General features: G+C 30.6%; 1 protein-coding gene across 2 annotated transcripts in view; it reads left to right on the forward strand.

Moving 5' to 3' along the window:
* Positions 1-4,378: 4,378 nt before the first annotated feature.
* Pli (E3 ubiquitin-protein ligase pellino) overlaps positions 4,379-21,717 on the forward strand; it is a 270,152-nt gene continuing 252,813 nt past the window's right edge. Inside the window, exons 1-2 of one of the 2 annotated variants that reach the window (XM_075367387.1) lie at positions 4,424-4,470; positions 21,288-21,387. In XM_075367387.1, the coding sequence (XP_075223502.1) occupies positions 21,377-21,387 (11 nt within the window). In that variant the 5' untranslated portion in view covers positions 4,424-4,470; positions 21,288-21,376. Of the gene's footprint in view, positions 4,471-21,287; positions 21,388-21,717 lie in introns of both variants that reach the window. The other variant, XM_075367385.1, reaches the window with a different exon arrangement.

Below are 21,717 nucleotides of genomic sequence, written 5' to 3' on the forward strand. Positions count from 1 at the left end.
TCATCAGTCAAGCAACTACTTAATCTTATTAAAAAAAAATAACTTAATGAATTTTTTATTGGTTTTTGTTGTAACAAAATTTTCAACTTGTTGGTATACAGAGTTTGTGAATTGTAAAAAAAAGTACATTATTTATTTTTTTTATTCTAGAAACCACTTCTTTGACATTTTTCTGTGTCAAAGAATAAGTGTATGCCATGTGTATATATATATATATATATATATATATATATATATATATATATATATATATATATATATATATACACACATATATACATAAGTGTATATAGCCAAGTTTGGTAAAAATTGGTGTAATAATTCTAGAGATATAAGGAAATTTACATGCCAACATACATATATACATACATACGTACGCATATTTTGTCTTGGAAACGTTGATGCCATTTTTTTTGTTTACTGGGGTCCTTAGAGGTCAATTTGTCAAATGTAGTTTGTGTGTGTGTACATATCTTAATATTATTTATAATACCTTATATCTTATCGTTATATCTTATATATAACGCCAAAAGTTTGTTTGTTTGTTTTTATGTCCTCGCATCACACGAGAACCAACTAACTGATTGTTTTTGAATTTGTAGGATATATTTGTGTTATCCCACGGAAGGTTTTAAGTCATAGATCAAGGTCCTAGCCCCTTGGTGGTGAAGTTGTCAATTAAAGATATTCATTAAAGAAGAAAAGAATTAATAATCAATTAAAAACTTAATTTGTGTCACTATGGCAACAGAAATAAGTTGTGAAGTTTTCCTCGACTTTAGTTACCATAGTTACTACTATACTGACTTTTCCAGTTTAGCTTCTTTTTCAGGTTTCTACAAAGCTTGAATAGTAATTGTTATTTATTTATTTGTCATTTGTTATTTATCAATTATTTAACCCAGTGGGTTATCAAACTGTTGTCTCATCAATTGTTATTTATCAGTCTTATTCTCACACCTTTGAAGTTAATGAACTCTGTGGGAGTATTGGCTGATGGTAATGGCAAGCAAGCTCTGTTGGTCCAGGAGAACCATGGGGTCAGCCCCAGGACTCACCTGCACCTGGTTCATCCTTTTGAGCAGTTCAAAGAGAAAAAATCCTCATAGAACATTATAGTTATCATGTGCTGAATTTTAACCTTTTATCTTTTAGTATTTCCTGCATATTATTAGTAACCATTTTCATCCGTAGGGATTTGTGACATAATATTCCCTTCGTAGCTGTATATTATTATCTAAGAGATTGTTCATGTCAAGCTTTAAGTTTTCAACTCATCTTGCTTTAACACCTGATTTTATTTAATTTTTGGTTTAATTTCCTTAGGATTTAATTATTAATAAAAATACCTATTGCTTATAATTACTCAGAAGCCTTCTGACATACATACACCAAATCTAAGATCTGACATTATCTAGCAAAAAGGAGAATTGTATGTAAGTGTTATGCCTTTCTCTTTTATACCCATCTTTACTCTCTATAAGAGAGTAAACAGTACAAGAGAGTAAATTATTCTCTTAGATAAACATAATGAGGTTCAAACATATAACTCTTCTTGTTTCAAGATCCCTTTTCAATCCCTGTCTTTAAATTAAATTTGTTATATATGCTCTTCTGCAGATTCATCAGTGAGAATAACTATGCCATATTTCAACCTGCCAGAAAGAGAATTAGAGATGAATGAATCAGTGAGAGCTTTCATCTTTATTTGCTTATATAGATAAGCTTCATCATATATTTGCATCACTATTACAAAATATGCTTATTATTTTTATCTAATGACGTGACCGTTAACTTAACATTTCTACTTTCTGAATATTAATTAAAAAATGATGGCCATCATGGTAGAGTGGTAGCGACTCTTTCTTTCACATGGAAGGTCCTGGGTTCAAATCTCAGTCAGGCATGGTATTTTTCATCCACTATAAAATTTCCATTCTGTATTACCATGAAATTACGGATGTGAAATTCCATGTTCCAAGCTTCTAGCTGAACTAATAAAAAAAATTAGTAAACTATGATGATGCTTTCTCAAAGTTTTCCCATGATTGTTCTTGATCCTTCTATGAAAATACTAGAATGGTTCATTTTGTTGTATATGCAGTAGCACATATTATCTACTTATTCCTGACTGAAGAAGAATGAATCAAGAAGTAGATGATCTAATCAAATATCTAAAAGAAGGTGAAAATTGTTAGTAATGCAAGATTGTAATTGGACAGTAGAGGGGAAGAAAATGAAAATGATTGGTGAGTAAGGGTTGGGTCAAAAAAGTGAAGGAAGAACTAAGTTTTCAGGATTAAAAAAAATTGTAATGTAGTGATTATGAATACTTTTTAAAAATCATAAAAGAAGATACACTTGGTTTAGAAAATGAGGTATGAAAGATATTAGACAGGTTATTTATAGATTTTAAGACCAAATTATATGCTCAAAAATATATTCAAGAGCAGACATCGATTCTGACTACAATTGTTGTGAAACACAGGTTTTGATTTAAAAACTAAACAAAGTAACTGATAATAAAAAGATGAGATACAGAAAAAACAAAAGAGAATGATATGAAGTTAAAATATGGAAAAAATTGTAGGTATAGCCCAAGAAGTAACTGTCATAGAAGCAAAATTTATTCGATTTTTTAAATTAGGACAAGATAGGATTGTTGATAGAAAAATAATAGTTGATAGAAAACTATTCTTAGTGGGAGGTGTCTTATGAATGACTGATGAAGATATAAAGTAAAAAAAAATGTGAAAGATTACAAAGGCTTTTTGAAAATATGAAAATAAAATTATTAATAATAATTAGTCTTGTTGGCTGGTGATGCGAGATAGTAAATATATTAAAATATGTAGAAGTTAAAAGACTAGTTAAAAATGGAAATTAATGAAGAATAGCATCAAAACACTCAAATGACTGATGATCCAAAAATACATTTTTATCATTCAAAGCAAGTTCTCAGATAGCTGTTTTATTTTGTGTCATACCTTAGTTGTTATGTATATAACAATTTTTTCAAAACTGTTTAGTAACTTTAAGTGCTTGTCTGCCAGTCATAAATAAAGAACAAAGTCCATGCTTTATAACATACAAATCACTTTGTGTATGTATGTGCATGCACAAATACGAGCGAGCACGCACGCGCGCGCGCGCGCACACACACACACACACACACACACACACACACACACACACACACACACACACACACACACACACACACACACACACACACACACACACACACATATATATATATATATATTCATTTTGTGCTTTTATTGTCATTCTCTTCCATTGTCTAGAGTTAATAAATCTTTATTTTTTCCTACAATCTTTTTCATTCCAATCTTTTGCTTCTCCACCCTTGAGTAAAATTATTCTTAGGAGCTGGCTTAGTGTAGTAAAATTAGCATAAAATAATGGTTAATAAAGAACTAATTAGATGTACAATGAAACTTTGGAAAAATGTTTATTTTGACAACTAATTTTACTGTACTAATTCTTCTTATTTTAGTTTTAAGTCTTTCTCGTACAGTGTCATTACTTCTGTATATATTTTATCATTTACTCAGTAGAAATGAATATACTTAACATGAAATTTACAAAACCAAACAATTATTAAATATATGAAAATTATAAGCATGCTAGTGAAGACAAGAAGGAATAGCAGAAGGAGCAAATGATTAGAGAGGAACTGAAATTCAGAAGGCTTGTCAATTCAATTGGAAGATCAAAGCTCAGATGGTTTGGGCATATTGAAAGGATGGTTGAGTTAAAATTACAAAACATGATGATGCATGCAGAGGAAAGAGATAGAAGACCAAGGTATAGACCAAGAATAAAATGTATAAATACAGTGATTGAGGAATTGAACAAGAGAGGGGATGTGGTGAGAGTAATGTAAAAGAGTTGTTTCATGAATCTAGGCAGACGGAGAAATTTTGAAGAAAGCCCAACCCAAGGAAACTTTGATTAAAGGGAACTGAAAATCATGATGATGTAAATTATAAGTAATTGAAGCATAATTTATTGACACTAAATTACAACAATTAAATGATGACATTATTTTTTAGATTAGGATTAATAATGCCTATGTCTAACTTTTTACTTTCAAAAATCAAGCAAGGAAACTGAGCATTTAGATACAAATTTTATTTCATAACTTGATTGGCAGTTTAAAATTGGCGGTTAATCGGTATCATACAGTTGATAAGTCAAATTAATTTAAAAAAATGAAATCTTATTTTCTTTCTTCGTGGTAAACGTTAAAGGATGATTAATCATAAACTTCGCTAAGATTGTAATTTTCTGGTAGTATATTTACATTGTTTTAAAAACATGTTGGCAGTCTTGTTATTTCTTAAAAATGACATATTGGTAAACGCTCTTGGTTACGATGTTGGATAATGTTGACGTTATGTTGTTTTTTCATTTGGGATTGTAGATTATGCCAAAACCTAAACATATGTAAGTGTGTTTATTGTATTACATTTAATTTATGATGTATGCCACTTTATTGGTTGAATAATAAGGTTTAATATCACGAACTAAAGGTTATGTTTGCCTTCTCCCTTTTAATTTCGCCCTTATTTGGATGTAAATATTGATGTAGTGATAAGTATTTTTGCTTGTATGATGATATTAGAGTAAATAAAGTCGTAGGTTTTTTATGAAAATACTCAACGCGTTTATCGAGGTGTACGAAATTTAAATTATGTTTTATAAATTCTCCGTAATATTTAGGACGGATTAAAATATTGTTTTTACTAAAGTGGTGTGAATTATGTATAAGGTTTTAGGTATATTGTGAAGTGTGCCTTAGAAGGATTTGTATTTGTTTTGTTTATTATTTAACGAAATTTTAACATTAAGATTTGGGTTAAATTACCATAATAGATAATAGTGGGTACAAAGATACCATCATTAAAATAAAAACTGTTGGGTTAGCTTGAATTGATTTAATAGGATAGAACAGGATTTTCTTAAAATTATAAAATAATATGACAAGAATAAATAAATATAACATTGAAATATAGAGTATGTAGTTTCATTTAAATAACTTTAATTTTAAACATGAAAGGGATATTGGTACACACAACAATACCATTTTATTGCTATTAGTTTAGAAAAGGAGAGAATTTAATATAATTTTGTGATTTGCTGTTAAAATTTTAGTGTATAGTTTTTTTTTAAAGAATTATAACATGTATTAACATTGATGTATAATCAGTATTTGATTATACGTATTGCTTTATTATTAAGTCATATATTCTAGACTTCGTATTTTCCTTGCTATTCTGAAATTAATTTTTCTTAAGTAACTGGACATTGGCCTGTTATTGCTGAAATAAGTAAACAAACTGTTTGCTACTTAAGTAATCTTATATGCTCTCTTCATATGTAGTTTATTATCCTTTTTCTTGATTTTCTTATTTTTAAAGTGTAAAAAAAGAAATGTGTAAGAACAAACAAGTTAAGATATAACATCATAATTGTTGTCTAAAATATTTGTTGCTAAATGATAGATGCATTATACACGTTACTTTGTTTTCTTCATTGAAAATATACTTTTTCATGTTTGTGTCATAAATTATTAATTGTTTTATTGCTCAAGAAATTTTTCATGTTGATTATTTTTATAAACCTTGCCTTTTTTATATTCTGTAGGATTTTTTTTTTATTCATATTCATTAATTTTATCTTGCCTATTTTCTATTTGGTGATTTTTTGTGTTATAAAATGCTAGTTACAGTAATTCATGGTATACCATGCTAATAGTATTGTCTGTACCACTTGTGAATGTCTCCAATTGAACACTAAGTTATTATTGAGTGCAATTAAAAAATAGGGCCGATGGGTTATAAATAGCAATTGGCAACACTGATTGGTTTGTGTATGTTTAGTAGCTTTAAGTGGTCTGTTGGGCATGTAACCAGCACATTGCGTCTGTTCATTATTGTTTGCTGGTACTTGCATATTAGCCTGTCGATCAGTAAATTTCAAACTTCTGGGTTATTGTTAATATCACTGATATAACCATTATAAATCCATTTTTATAACCATTTTATTTATTTTATAAATATAATTTAACCAAACTTAATCTATGCTAAAATATAATGCTTCAATATGGTCAAATCTATGCTTAAATATAAGCAATAATGTTTATATTTTTAATATGTTAATGATCCAGTAACTTTGAAGTTTTTCAAAGTTATGGGATCATTACGGTTATGGTTGATGAGCTAATACATAAGTACCTGTTTGCTTTTGCAAGACAGTGTTTTAAAATGAATTTGGTAATAACAAAAACTGCAAGTTGTGAAGTTCGATCAATATTAGGTTTCTAAACATAAAGAAGACATAATTCTGGTGAAATTCACCATCAATTGTTTGAAACATATGGGACTACTGCAATGAATAAAGGAAAGTGAGGCACTGATGTTATGAATTTAAGGAAAGCCGTTCAAGTGTTTACGATGAACAGAAAAGTGATAGGCCTAATGTTCAGACTGGCAATTTCTTTGGAACGTATGAATGCTAATATGAGAGAAAATCATTGCTTTAAGATTAGCAATCTTTCTCTAGAATTGCAAGAAGATTCAAATACAGCATCGTTGAGAATCTTGACTGACACTCTTGGGTAATGTAAAGTGTGTGCATGATGGGTGCCGAAAATGTTGACAAGTGTTCACAAAGATCATAGAAATACATCTAATGTGCTTTTCTCAACCACTTTAACCATAAGGAAGACAAATTTTTTCCGTATTGTTACTCGTGACAAAATGTGGATTTTGTACATCAATGCTGAGATGAAACAACAATCCATACACTGATGTCAGTCCAGTTCACCTAAACTGAAAAAAGTCAAAAAGCTCACTGTTGGAGGAGAATCTTAGCATCTGTATTCTGGGACCAAAAGGTTGTGCTTTTGATTGAGTTGATGGAATAGGGATCATCCATCACTTGAAAAGTCTATTGTAAAATATTTTCTAAACTGCCTTGTGCCAATCAAAACTGATGATGGGGAATGTTGAGATCAGGAATTGTTATTCTTCTGGTAATGCACGTCCACACTTGGTTGCTTGCACACAGAAACAATTCAAAAATTCAGATGGAAATTTTTTATCATTCCCCTTATAGTCCTGATCTTGCTTCAGTGACTCAACATTTCTCCTTACGCCTCAAAAACTGGCCTGCACCTCAACTATTCATGGGAAATGAAGAGTTGAAAATCTTGGTGCAAAAGTGGTCACAATCCCAAGTAGCAGAATTTTATACAGTGGGTTTAAAGAACCTAGTTTCACGATGTCAAAAGTGTTTGGAATGAAATTGTGATTATGTAGCAAAATAAAGTAAATATGTAAGTATTTTAAACCATTAATAAATTTTTCATTCTTTCAACTGTTGTCATTTTGTTATCGATCGGCACTAACTTTTAAACTGCACCTCATATTATATGTGACTAGAATTCCCAGTTCTTGGTGCTATTACTATTAAGTGCTTTTCATTATTAATTCTTATTATGCCTTTGTAATTTACTGTTTAAAATACAGTAGTATTATTTGTTGAGGCTCCTTAAAAAAGTCAGGGTGTTTATAGTTGATATAAATTGGGTTATTTTTTGTTTAATAAATATGAATAATAAAGTAGAATGATGTAGTGAATTAAAAATGTAATATTTTCATGTGTTATTTGAAAAAAAATTATATTGCAAAAAAGATCATTATTACTAAAAAATAAAAACAATTTCCACTTCTTTCAAGTCAGATAATTACATTTTGGTATTTAATATTTTTTTCTACGTAAGGAAAGATTAAGAGTTTCGCTTTACTTGATAATCGTGTAGCCTTTGAATAGGAAGCAGAGTCTCTAGGCAGTTACACAGCCAGCTGTTTCCTGTCATATTAGAATGCATGGATCTTTAGGCAGCAGCTTTAGCATGGGTATAGCTATAGAGTATCCTCCACACATAAAACCCAAAATGGGGAGAAGTATTAAGGATAAAAAAGAAAGAAAGGTGAGAAAGGAAGAACTATTTTTGAAGGGATTGTAAAATGAGACCTAAAAACTCCACGTAAAGAATAGCTTAAGGTCTCTCCAGGCAACAGGCACTCAGCCTATCCTCAGTCCCTCTAAAGACCATGCATCGAGGATAAGGATATTATTAAGTAACGATTACACATTGACTAGTTTAAATATGTACTGTCCAAGTTAAAATTATAAAGGTTTTGAAATTTAAAAGTTCCTTTTATTTAGGATCAGGTTTCCTAAATTAACAACCTTTTCATTATAGAATGGTTTGGTGTACAGAAATATTCAACTGAACTATAAGATATTCAGGTGCAATCCTATTAGAAGGATCACTGCATAATACTCAAGAAAGTACCTTATGATTTTGTTGCTATATTGAAAATTATGCCAACCGCGAAAAACCGCTTTAATAAAATTATTTTAAATTAATTTAAAAACTAATCTTGTAAAAAAAAATTATTAAAGTTCAAGTATGAGTAATACTAATCAAATAAATAAGCCTGGGTTTTCTGTATTCTCATTAAACATATGCTTTAAATAATTACTGATTAAGTTTTTAAATTTTGTACACTTTGTATATTTATGGTAGTCATTTAATTTTGAATGACAAACGAAATCAAATCTATTTTAATAAAAAATTCATTTTTTTTAAACTATAAAACCCTTTCAGCTACTTTTAGGGTCATTTTTAGTGATTAGTGCTATTGTCTAACACCTTGGCATCAAATATTTCACTGTGGCTATAAATAACAGAATTTAGTATGTATGCAAACCTGTTAAATGTTCTCTCAACATTGACAATTTCTCAATTTTTTTCTATGTGTATCTTACGTTACACATGGTATAACAGTAACTGATAACAGTTGAGACCACCAAATTAAGAGGACATAATTTTAAAATATACGATGACCTAATGTTATAATTATGTAAATATCACAACCTTGATACAATTAACATGTGAACTTTAATTATTGTTACAAATATGATGGATAATGTGAGTTTCTGAGAATGGAAATTAATTCTGAAAGTGCTTGAACGCGTCAAATTCAATTGTTGGTAAGCGGGTTTTTTTTATCTAATTACCTAAAGGAAGTTCATTTGAGATGACTGAAAGCATTAGATATGCACGGTTGCTAACCAACACACTGTAGGATGCAGACAGGATTTGTATGCATCAATTCTACCACGTTTTAATTCGATCTTGATTAGTATACTCTTTGATTAGTGTAATATACTCTTCCGCCCCATCTACGGCATTAAAGTTGCTGGATACTGTGCATAAATGTATCTCGCTGCAGGTGCCTTTTGTTCGAGTCTGGTCGTCTGCCTTCTGTTAATATGGTGAACCATCTCTTTGGAACAGACGAGACCAGTTAAGTCATCGTATGTAGCCTGCATCAAAGCCCAGCCAGACCATCCAAACTTTGAACTTCCGTTTTTTAATCCCCATGTCCGTCAGTACAAAGACACTCCTTGGTCATCTGCTCCAATTAGTATTAGAAATTTTGCTGCTGTCCACCAATTTTCTTTACTGAATAATAAACTCCCTTCATTTTTCTCATCTTTCTTCATTCTTCATTCTTCTCATATGATATTATCCACCTTGGTGACTAAATCCTATTAATATTAACCTGACTTTGACCTGAATTGATACGACTTAAACATAAACCCTGTTATCCTTCGTCAAGAATTCTCTTTCGCTTTAAATTCTGTCAGATTTAAAGCCAGATGCAACAAAGTGTTACTTGCCAAGCTATAAATAGTGTAACAAACTGCGTGTGAAAACCTGTTACGTGTTCTTTACTCGTAATGAATTTTTAATTTATGTAGCATCTACAACTTTAGCTATAGGCAAGAGGCTGCTTCAGAACACAATAACCCGTTTAGAATCGTGGTGTAAAACGTCTGGTTTCATGTTTGAAGGGAACATGTTGAACCTCAACTGTTTTTACACGGTGAATCAGTAGAGACATGCACGCGAGTTAGATTTCTTAGATTGTGGTTTGAGCAACAACTAACGTGGGTAACACATATGAAGGAGCTGAAGGTAAAATGTCTAAAAATGTTAGACGTGCTGAGAGTTTTATCCGATACTCGTTGGGGAGCAGATTGTATACGCATGTTGCGCTTCTACCGAGCTTTGGTCCGTTTCCTCTTAGACTACGGCTGCGTAGCTTATTTGTCAGCGTGCCACCGCTGTAAAGATGTTCGGTGCAGTCCATCATTCATTCATCTGTGATGACCACGGGTACTTATCGGCCAAGCCCCGTCGTAAGTCGGCAGATGGAGAGTGATGAGGCATCTCTTCGGAATAGAAGAAAGCAAATTATATTCTCCTATGTGGCTCGCATTAAAGCGTAACCAAATCGTCCTACCTTTGATCGGGTATTCTCCAACCAGCATGTTAATCGATACCAGGAACAGTCGAGATCTACTGCTCCGCTAGGTATCAGAGCTCAGCGCCTTTTCTCACCTTTAAATTTACAATTGCCTCCAGTCCTTTCTATTGTTCCTTGTTATTACCCCCCTTGGCGGCCTTCTCTCGTTAATTACTGCTTTAGTCTTTGTCAGTATCAAAAAGAATACAAATTCGCCTATCTTATGAAAAGAATTTTATAATATTATAAATAGCGTAAATCCTGATGCTATAGTTTATACGGACGGCTGTAGAAATGTTAATTCTGTTGGTTGTGCTTTTGTGGTTGGCAACAGAACATACATGTTTGAGTGTGTCAGTGTGCTATTTTGCAAATGAATCAACGTAATACAACTGTAACCTTCTGCCGGATCCCCAGCCATATTGGAATTTCAGGCAATGAGCGTACTGGTAGTGCGGCAAAAGAGGGTTGTTTCCAGCCTCCTCTTTCCAATCGCGTCGCTTCGAATGATCATGTCTGCTTTCTAAAGATGGTGGTTGATGAGTGGAAAAATTAATGATATGCTAATATTAACAATAAACTTCAGTACAGAACACTTTCATCGTGGAGCTCCTCGTTCAGAAATAACCGTTTAGAGGAGGTTGTTATCTGCTGTTTGCGAATAGGGCACGCTAGTCTCGGTTATGGATATCTGATAATGCAAACAGATGCACCCGTTTGTGCACGCTGCGACTGCCAACTGACAATGCACCTCATCTTTGTGATTTGTATCTGTTATGAGGCATTGCGTTGCAAGTTTAAACTAGAGGGATTACATGCAAACTATTTTAGGGGGATAATGAAGTGTTGGTACATGTTTCGCTGTTATTTAGAGCTGTCCGTTAAATTCAAATATTTGAACTATTGTAGTGTTTCATTTATTTACGCCATTTGTCGTAAAGAAGATGCTAATTTTATTATTTTAATTGAGATGCAGGCTTTTTCCTTTTAAGATTATTTTGACGTCGCTAGGTTTTAGTTTTTAATTCATTTTTAAAAATATTTAATTACAACCGATATATGGCGTCCGGGTGATGATAATGCGAAAGCGTTTTTCGCCAATAAAAATAAAAACAAAATAAAACTGATACAATTGACTATACAGATGGCTCCAATTATTATTATTATTTAGTCGGCTGCGCTTTTCTAGTTGTTGAACAAACTAATCTCTTTGGACTCCCGTCTATTACAATGTCTTTGTCGCGGAGCTTTATGCTATTATCATAGCACTAAATATCATGAATCCTAGACGCCGTCATTTTTATCTGTAGTGATTTGTTGAGTGCGTTGCAAGCGATAGGTTATAAGTACTTAATACGCCTTCTTGTTTATAAATACACCAAGCACTTTCTCTCTCCTAACCCTTGTTAATACACGTATCAGCTTCTGCTGGTTTTCAAGCCACGTCGGGATCTCGTGGAATGATTGTACTGTTGTCGATATTAAGAAAGCTTGTAAACTTACATTCACTACTCGTATTTTTACCTCCGATTTTTGTAATTTTATAAAAAAACGACCGCGAAGAAAGTGGCAAAATGAGTGGAATGTGTCGGTAGATAACAAGCTCTGTTTTTGGTGCGTCCTTTGTTTCCTCCAGCAAAGAGGAGAGATGAAGTTGTTCTTTGTTGTCTGTGGATTGGTCATACCAGACTGACAAATGGGTATTTTATGTTATCGGGTGATATTTCTGTGTCCTCGAATTAACTGCCGTTTAACTAGCCACCGTATTGTGGATTGTGCACGTTATGCGACCCTACATTAAAGTTTTTAAGTACGACGGTAGATCCAGAAATGAGGTTCTCATCAATTTTACAAATAGACAACATTGTTTATTCTCGTAGAAATTTTCATCGTTGGAAAGAAGAAACTTTGCTCTATTTTTTTACATAATCGCCATCTTTTTCTACCCATTTTTGTAGCCGGTGCTCCAATTTCTGTATCCCAATGTCGTAGAACTCCGCCACCAACCCGTTGAGGAAGCGTTCACCTCTTCTTTTCATTTTTTTCGTTTCATAGTGGAGTCCAACAATCCTTCCTTATCTTCTTGACACTTTTGAAGAAACTGGCGACCACAGTCAAGGCGTTTCTCCTTGTGTTCTGATGTCAATAGCCGCGGTACCCATCGAGCGCAACACTTGTGATACCACAATTTTTCAGTCAAAGCTCTTTCTACTGTACCGTAAGAACTCCCAGGAATCCGAGCAACAAGTTCACGGACGGTGATCCTCCTGTTTTGAATCACTTCACGTTGGACCTCGATAACCGCCTCCGAAACTGACGGTCTTCCACTCCGTTCTTCATCGTGGACTTCCTTCCGACCGGTACTAAACTCCCTGCACCACTTTCAGACGTGTTAAACGAACATACACTTGTCCCCATACATCTCTGTCAACTGACGATGAATATCCACGGGTGGAGTCCCTTAGGCATGCCAAAAAGCGAATTACGGAACAAATCTCGCACTTGGCGGGATCAACTAACGGAACCTACTTCTTGAACGGCTGCTGAGCCAAGACTGAGCGGCGCAGAGAAGCGCGGCCGGGCGGAATAGAGTGGAGGAACAGCCGCGCACAGCGGTGTTGCCGGATTTCGCCTCGCACCTTCCCGTGCGGCTGGAGCTCTTTCGGAACCTTATTTCTGGATCCTCGTATCTACTACAATACGGAGTATTCTGGGATGCTAATACGATTGATAAAGTGTTTAATTTCGTTACAAAAAGATTATATCAGTTGTGAACCTTTTATTTTCATTTTTATTTGATTTCTTTTGTTATTTATATTTTTATTGTTTATATCTAATTTTTGTTATCCGAGAAGGGCCCATTTACGCTCCTCTTAGACTTTTTTAAAATTTATTTTTATTTATTTAAATTTTAAGTTTTTTGCTATAATTTTTAAAATAAATTATATCTTAATTTTTAAGATTCCAACTGTGGTAATAGTTTTAATTAAGTTTTTGGTATGTTAGCTAAGATACAAGTTTTTTGTTATATGTATATATATAAAATGTATTATGTAATGCGTTTATTTACATATATAAATGTATGTACAAACTTTTGAGTTGACGGTGGTATTGTGGTATGGGGAATGTGAAACATGAAGGTATAACTGCAGTAATTTTGCACCAATCACTTTGAAATTGTTCCTTAAAAATAACTCGTCCCAAAATCTTGGTCGAGTTCGTTAAGGGCCAAAGTCAGACCATGGGAGTGGAAATGGAGGGGCTTTTTCGAAAAAAAAAAATCATTATAACTTTATTATTAAGTAAAATATCGAACTCATTTAATGTTTCTACTATTCTTTGGATAAGGGCCTAAGGGTGGAAAAAATTGGTTTTAAAGACAAAAAAATCATACATCTCTTAATAGGCACAGTATCGAATCGGCTTAAAGTGGTCGTTAGTCCTCCAAATATTACCTAAAACTTTTGTCTGAAACAATTTTTGATATGACGAACCCTTACGGCAAGGGATACCAAAATGTTGGAATTGTAAGAAGATGGGGCTTGTCATATGCTAAACATATATTGTTTTTCACATGCAACCATTGTCATATTGAGTAAATTTGAAGTTTTTCTTAACTTTGAGGTGGATCTTTTTTATTCTCTACTTAGCATCAGTGAAATCTACCTCTGCCTTCTGGCCTGCCAAAAGGGATTTTTTGAGTTTGGAAGACATGTATGTAGGTCAGAAACTGTTTTAGAATTTATTAACAACCTGTGTATATCTGTTCAATTATTGCTTGACTCTGATGAAGTTTCATAATTGTTTGTCAATCAGGAATGCATAAGCAATTGCATTGCATTAACAGTGCAAAAATGCATTATATTTTGATAAAAAAAAAGCCAGCTGTTGTCTGTTAATGAAAAGTAATAAATCAACAGAGTTTATTATTATTAGAAAAAAATGTTGTTGTGAATTAAGATTGTACAAAAGTAGCTTTTTTTTGTGTGCAATGAGAAAGCAGTTTATCTTACGGTGATATATTTATTTGATACACAAAATATTCTTCGTAATTATTTCAAATAATTTATTCACTTGTACCACAAAATGAACACAATTATTAAAATATATAGTAGTGACAAAATGTGTTATCTGTTATTTTATTAGTTCTGCTGTACAATATCTATTACAGCTTTTTAAATGATATCATAACTTGTATACTAACTAATATATACTAACTTGTATACTTCTTCATTTTAAATGTCTATGTTTAATTGAAAAACTAGGTTGGATCACATATTAAGAGGATTCAGGTTTGGTTATTTAAGTAATTAAAGGATTATGTGAGGAATAAAATCAAAATCACATGATAAAATTCTTAATTCAATATTTGTAATCCATTTGTTGATTTCCATTAAGAAACTCTTACACTAAATACATTAATACAGGTGTAATTAAGATAAAATGTGGTACATAAAGTTATAATAAGATATATATGTTAGTTTGAAAAAACAATTCTCATAGCATATAAAATTAAATCCAGTGGTACAGAATATTTTTTTCTGTTCTGACATTCATTACTTACCTAGTCCTTCTCAAGTCTCTCTTTCCATTTATTCTAAATTTTCACTTGCATTGTGTCAGCCATTCCTATGACATATTAGAAGATGATGAATCTTCCAAGATGACATGGTTTAAGATTCCAATTTTTCTTACATTATCTTATGAGGTGATTATCCAATAGGCTGCAAATTCGTCTTAGCTTGGATATTTTCAATTCAGATGAAATCTTGATTGTGTATTTTTAAAATGTATAACATTTTGGAAATTTCTGGTTTTTTCTTTAATATAATAAATTACAGGCTGGCATTTGATTACATTTGTTTTTAGTTTTTTTTTATTGTAGGATTTGAATAATTCCAAGCGTGATCAGAATTCGAATTCAGAATCTTAATGATATTAGGCAGAAACACTGTTAGTTCACCATAGAGATTGGTAAGATGGATGATGAACATTATGAACTTTGAAAAAATTACCAGTTAATAGTGTAATTAATGATTAATTTAAAAAAAAAAACAGCCATCTTGTTATAAAATGTATATAATGGAATCTAACCGTTTTAAATTTATCACCATCTTAAACATATAGTTTGGATACTAATATTGATATTTGTCGTAGTATAACTGTTTATTATAATATCTTTCAATATTACTACTACAGCTCATTGTACTACATTTATTTATTGCTATTGTATGACAAAATCTTGTGAAATAGAGTTCAATATCTAGAAAGTGTGGAAGAAAAGAATTTATTAACAACCTGTATATATCTGTTCAATTATTGCTTGACTCAGGATGAAGTTTCATAATTGTTTGTCAATCAGGAATGCATAAGCAATTGTATTGCACCAATAATGCAAAAATGCATTATAATTTGATAGAAAAATGCTAGTGCTAAATATAAATTTAATTCTATTCCATAGTTTTATTTTATCTCAGAAATTGTAATTAATTTACTGCAATGATTGAATTGTGCTAAGGTATTATTTAAAAATTTTAATTTATTTCTTCTGTAATTTCCGAGTTACATATTTTTGATGTCTGACATTAACGTTATTGAGTTGAGACTACCTATATAAAAGAATGTTTCTCACAGGAAGGGGTATTTGAGTTTATTGTTATCTTTTGACTTAATTTATTGTAATCTTTCTTATGGTTGTGATGCATGTAAAACTGCATCTAACATATAAGTCACACATTAATATAAATATTCTACGTTTTCTGTGAGTGTACTAATATTTATTATATAGCTTGCCCTGTGTTGAGTAAAGGGATATTTAAACCTCACCTGTGTTTTGATATTTTGGAGGACATGGTATGCTGATATGTAGCGCTACGTTCAGCTCAATGAACCTAATCTGCTCTGCAGAAAACCAATTCTCGTTATTTTTATAAGCTGGGGATATAAAACATATTACTCTAGGAAATAGTTATGCCAATTTCATTACTAACTAGTGTTTTATGTTAGGTCATCTACAAGCATTAGATTACGATACCCAAAATAAATCCATTTCTATTGTAAAGAAAAGTGCCTCATAAGAGCCAGCCATTTTAGGACTGTTTTTGTATATTAGATTTTTTCCTATTGTATTGAATATATATATATATATATATTTTTTTTTTTTCAATCTAATGCCTGCTTTTGTATATTGGAAGTCGATGTTTAAAAAAAAAAATATTGTCTCCAAGTACACATGTAACACCTTAATAATTTTTTAATTTTAGTTGTATCAACATTAAATTTTAATTATGCCTTTATTACATACATCTTAATGATCACATGATAATATAGCACATACCTTATTTGATTATACATTTATGTTTTATGTATTTTAATATAGACCTGCTATTTAGATCTAAAAAAATAAGTTTTTTCTTATTCTCTGTTACACAGTATCTGCTTGTCTTAAGGGATCAGATTGCATTACAAAGAGCATCAGGTGTTTTAGAAGTTCAGGTGGTAGTAATATTTGCTAATAGTAGCGATGCCGCAGGTCTGGGATTTCAACTGCTATTGTAGTTGTAAATTTTCATCAGTCTTGTTTTCCTTATTAAAACAGTGCTTCGTGCTGAGGGTTTATTAGAAAACAAAACATATAAAGTTTTACTAAGTTGTTATAAAAACCTGTTGCTATGCTGTTCACTGCATTGCATGACTGCTAAGTTTCTAGTTGTTTTTTATTTTTATTTTCAGCACCGCCTATTTTCTTTTAGTTTTTGTTTTTAAATACCTGTGCACAAGAAGTTATTTTCAGCTTCTTTGAAAACTTCTGCATTTTTATATTTTGTAATCTCTTTTTAGCTGTTAAGTACTGAACTTGAAACAATCAAAACATGAAAACTAATCAGAACTCACAAAGGTGTTATTCATATTTAGCGTTTTCAAAGTTTGCTTTTTTCACATCTCTTTTCTTTCTCATAGTCCTTACACTATCTTTCAGAAACATACAGCATTATTCATATGATACTACTTGATATAAGATTAATCACAAAATAAAACATTTTACAAATCCTTTTCTTAATTGTCATTCTCCATGCGAAGTGGTAGTATCTAGACATTTTATTTGGGAATCCTGAGTTCGAATCCCATTAAGGGATTGACATTTTTCATACACTAAAAAATTCCATTTCCATATTCTGATGAAGTGCTTTTAAGCTTCTGTGTAGAATTAATTGATCAAAAAAAAAATCCCATAATACCTATGTTCCTTGAGGTATCTTGCTGTTTATTTTCTTTATGGTTGGTTAATTAATTGAACAGAACAACTTAAGTTAACCCATTATAACTTAAACTGTGTTAACATTATAACTTTATTTATGTTAACTTAGTTAACATAAATAACTGATCCTTACATTAAACTGATCCTTTTAAAAGATTTTCTCACCAATTTACTTAAAATTAAATTGAAACATTTTCTCTTTCAGAATCAAAATTTGTCTGAGATGAATTTTTAAATAATGTTAACAAATAAAAGTTTAAATTTTGTAGTTGTTTTTTTAAATTAATTTTCTGTCCTCAAATAATTTTCAGTAATATCTTCTGGATAGTTACTCTTTTGTAGTGATTTTGTTTATTATTTGTAATATTTTTAATTATTTGTTCTACTATTATTCTTTATATTTCCTAGCTTAGTTGTACCAATTTATATAATGCTTTGTTTTACAATGTAATGAATGTATTAATTTGTTTCTTTAAGTGTAAAGTCAGGTAGCGACCTGGTTGAGTCTTTTATGTAGCTTTGAGAAGTTGCTGAAGCAGCTGTAGAAACGCTAATTAAAGTTGCTTTCTCTGAGAGTAATGATGTTTGATATACAGTACTTTTGGTGAACAGAAAGTGAAAGTGTCAGTCGGGCTGAATATAATTTGTATTTCAGTGGAATTGTGTGCTGATTTGAAACCATATTTCTCTTACGAAGAGGGAAACAGGAAACCATTTCAGTTCTCGCTTTTCCTAGTTAACTTTCACAGGATGCTTACAATTTTTGGTCATTTATATAGATTTCCTTCATGCTTAAAGGCACATGTTGGGGCAGTTACCTTTTTTTATCGGTTGAGTAGCATATCTATTGATTTCTGACATAATCTGTTTAATGAATAATTTAATTTTACTGATTCAAATAAAATATTTGTATTTTTTGACATATGGCATTCAATGCATTTTTTGAATTTTGTTAAAAATTTATTATATGATAGGTTAGGTAATTTGTTTTAGGTTTTTTTTTTAGTTAGTAAAATGTTTTAAATTTAATCTTTCATCCTTGGAACATCATCTTCATCTCCTAATTTGGTTCAAAGCTTCTTAGATTTTATAATTTTTAGTAATCCCTTGGATAATTCTAATTATAGATTTTTACTTTTAAATTTACCAAAATTTAACTACAGTTTTTAATTTCATGGGTTATTTCATGTAATTGTCCCTAGTTTCAAAGAATTTTTGGTATTTTTTAAAACAATGTTTGTCTTGTTTCTAAATGTTAAATTTGTTACATGTATTCTGTTTACAGCTAATAATAAAACAGTAATGAAATATTTCTTCTGAAATAGTTTTCATTGTCACGGTCATGCAATATTTTAATAAAAATATTACATTTTAGACTTTAATATTAAATTTTTTAAATTTATTAATTTTAATTTAAGAATTAATATTAAATTGTGTGTATGATTTTGGATTTATCTATTTTTGTGCAAAACAATTAACTTTTTAATGACTAATGAAATCAAATATTAATTGTAATGTCTTAAAAAATCATCTCATAATACTTTCAGTTGCTTTTATGGTCATCTTCAATGACTGATGCTGCTATTTCTCACTTTGGTACCAGCTACTGTTGTTGCTTATGGTTTTCTTAAGTTTAAATTGCATGTATGTAGATCAAAGTACATTAAATTGATTAGTAAACTATTATAATCAATAAAAATAAAAAATAATAAAATCAACAAAATATATAAATCATTGTAATCAATAAACATTTGCGTGAATGTAAATATCATAATATTTAGGTATGTTAGAAGGATTGTGTGTGTGTGTGTGTGCACGTGCATGTGTGTAAATTTGAAGTTAAGTATGGTGGATTTGTATTTGTTTGGAGGTCAAAAAAATTGTACTGTAGAGGACTTTTTTGTATTATTGTAGAATAATTAATGTTTTTTTAATCATTTTCTTATGCCTGTACCATTTTTTCTGTATTAATTACTGAAAATAAAATTGGAAGTTAATCCCATTTGATTTGAAGGACTTGTTTAAATAATATATTTATTGTATTAATATTGCAACATTTGAGAAAAGACTCTGATTATCTGAAACACTATTGTTACATATTTAGATTTTTTAAATTTATTAATTTTTTTAAGATTCATACAAGAAAATACAGAATTGCAAAAATAATAATTATGAAATACCATTTACACAGTTATAATATTGATTATCTATAATATTATAATATTTATAATAGTTTTGACAATACTGATTATTACAGCGATTTAAAATATTCCACTTTTGTATTGCCACATGTATGTTTTAAGTTTTTACAATATCGGTGACATTATGTTACATTTTAGGCAAATGTTATACGTTTAGACAAAGTGGTCAAAAATGGTTATTGATATTTAGCACCTGATTTAAAGTGCATTATGTTTGTGAATGTTTATTCATGTCATTTGTCATAATGCAATTTGACGTGATGTAAAAACAGTGTATGAGCTCATGCTATTTAGTTTGTTTTGAAGTTTGGGAAGGTTTTTGCCCTTTGATGATGTTTGAATGAAAATACTGTTTTGATTGATGTTACCAGTAACAGTAATGCTTCTTTATCAAGGAATTAAGGTGATATTTTTTCTTTTATGAAATAACAATTGGTTGTAATGTTATTTTTATATTTCATCATATCATGTTTTATCACTAATAAACTGATTACAGCAGGTGCCTCATTAATTTTTAAATGATGTTTATTGAAAAAAATAATCATTAGTGTGTTTGTTTTTCATTGCTTAGATTCTATTATTTCTGTACTTAAATGAAGATAATGAATGATTACAAGTTATAATCTCTCCTCACAAGTAATTTATTTTCTTAAATTAAATATTTATATATCTTTTTCTGTTAGCAAATGCTACAATGGTAATTTCCTTTGTGAAAAAAAGGTTTCTCTGGATTCTGCTGACATTATTTGAATTATGAGAAAATGTTTTTTGTTCTGTATTGGGATGAGCTAATTGGCAAACATTAATCTTACTGTTTATGCTACAGCTTATGTATACATTTTTTGTTTTTGGAATATATTACTTAAAATTTATCTGATTATCTGAAACACTATTGCAATTTTTTTTTAATTCTTTTTTTTGTTTAAGTTTACACAAGAAAATTCAGAATTGTAAAAATTATATTTTTGAAATACTATTTACAAGGTTATAATATTGGTATTACAATAAACGAGTTATGTATTTGAATATTTATCTGATTATCTGAAACACTATTGCACAGAATAGATTGATTTTTTAAAAATTTCTTCTTTTTTATTTTTAAGATTCACACAAGGAAATACAGAATTGTAAAAATGATATTTTTGGAATACCATTTACAAGATTATAATATTGTTGTTATGTATGTAGGCTATTGTAATAAACTACAAGTTATATATTTGAATCTATTTCTAATCCAGATAAAGGTGTTATTATTTTAATCATGTGGTTTGAAGGGTGGTGGATGTTGAGATCAGTTATTGGGACTGTGCTTGTTGTCTTTATATTTTAGATAAGTCCCATTTTTCAGAAATTTAAGTAAATTTTATTTTGAAATATATACACTGGGCTGTTCAGTTTAATAGGAATCTGCTTCAGTTTCAGGTTATCCAATTCTCAAAGAGTATCATTTATTGAATCCAGTAGTTCATAAGTACGTACTGTGCATTACTGCATAATACATATCGATGTTGATCAGGTATGTGTTATGAATTTACCTGATATGTACTTTAGCCTTATTTTAGGTTTTTGCTTTAGCTACTGTATAAAATAAGCAAAACTATTCTTACCAAACAGAGCAGATATCAGGATAAAGTAACTTAGATTCTTATTATACTTGTTTAGGCAATACAGCGAAAATCCACCAAATACTACTGAGGAGGAAGTGATTAATGATAAATAAATAGGCTGTACAATGAGAAAGAACCATCTACCTATAGGGGGACAAGGAAAATTACAAATAATTCCATTCCTTAAAGGAGTGCTTCAAGATTCCTTTTAGTAGCAGGAATTCATCCACACACAGACC

Source organism: Lycorma delicatula, chromosome 5 (genome assembly GCF_047948215.1).
Source record: "Lycorma delicatula isolate Av1 chromosome 5, ASM4794821v1, whole genome shotgun sequence".
Classification (NCBI taxonomy): Eukaryota; Metazoa; Arthropoda; class Insecta; order Hemiptera; family Fulgoridae; genus Lycorma; species Lycorma delicatula.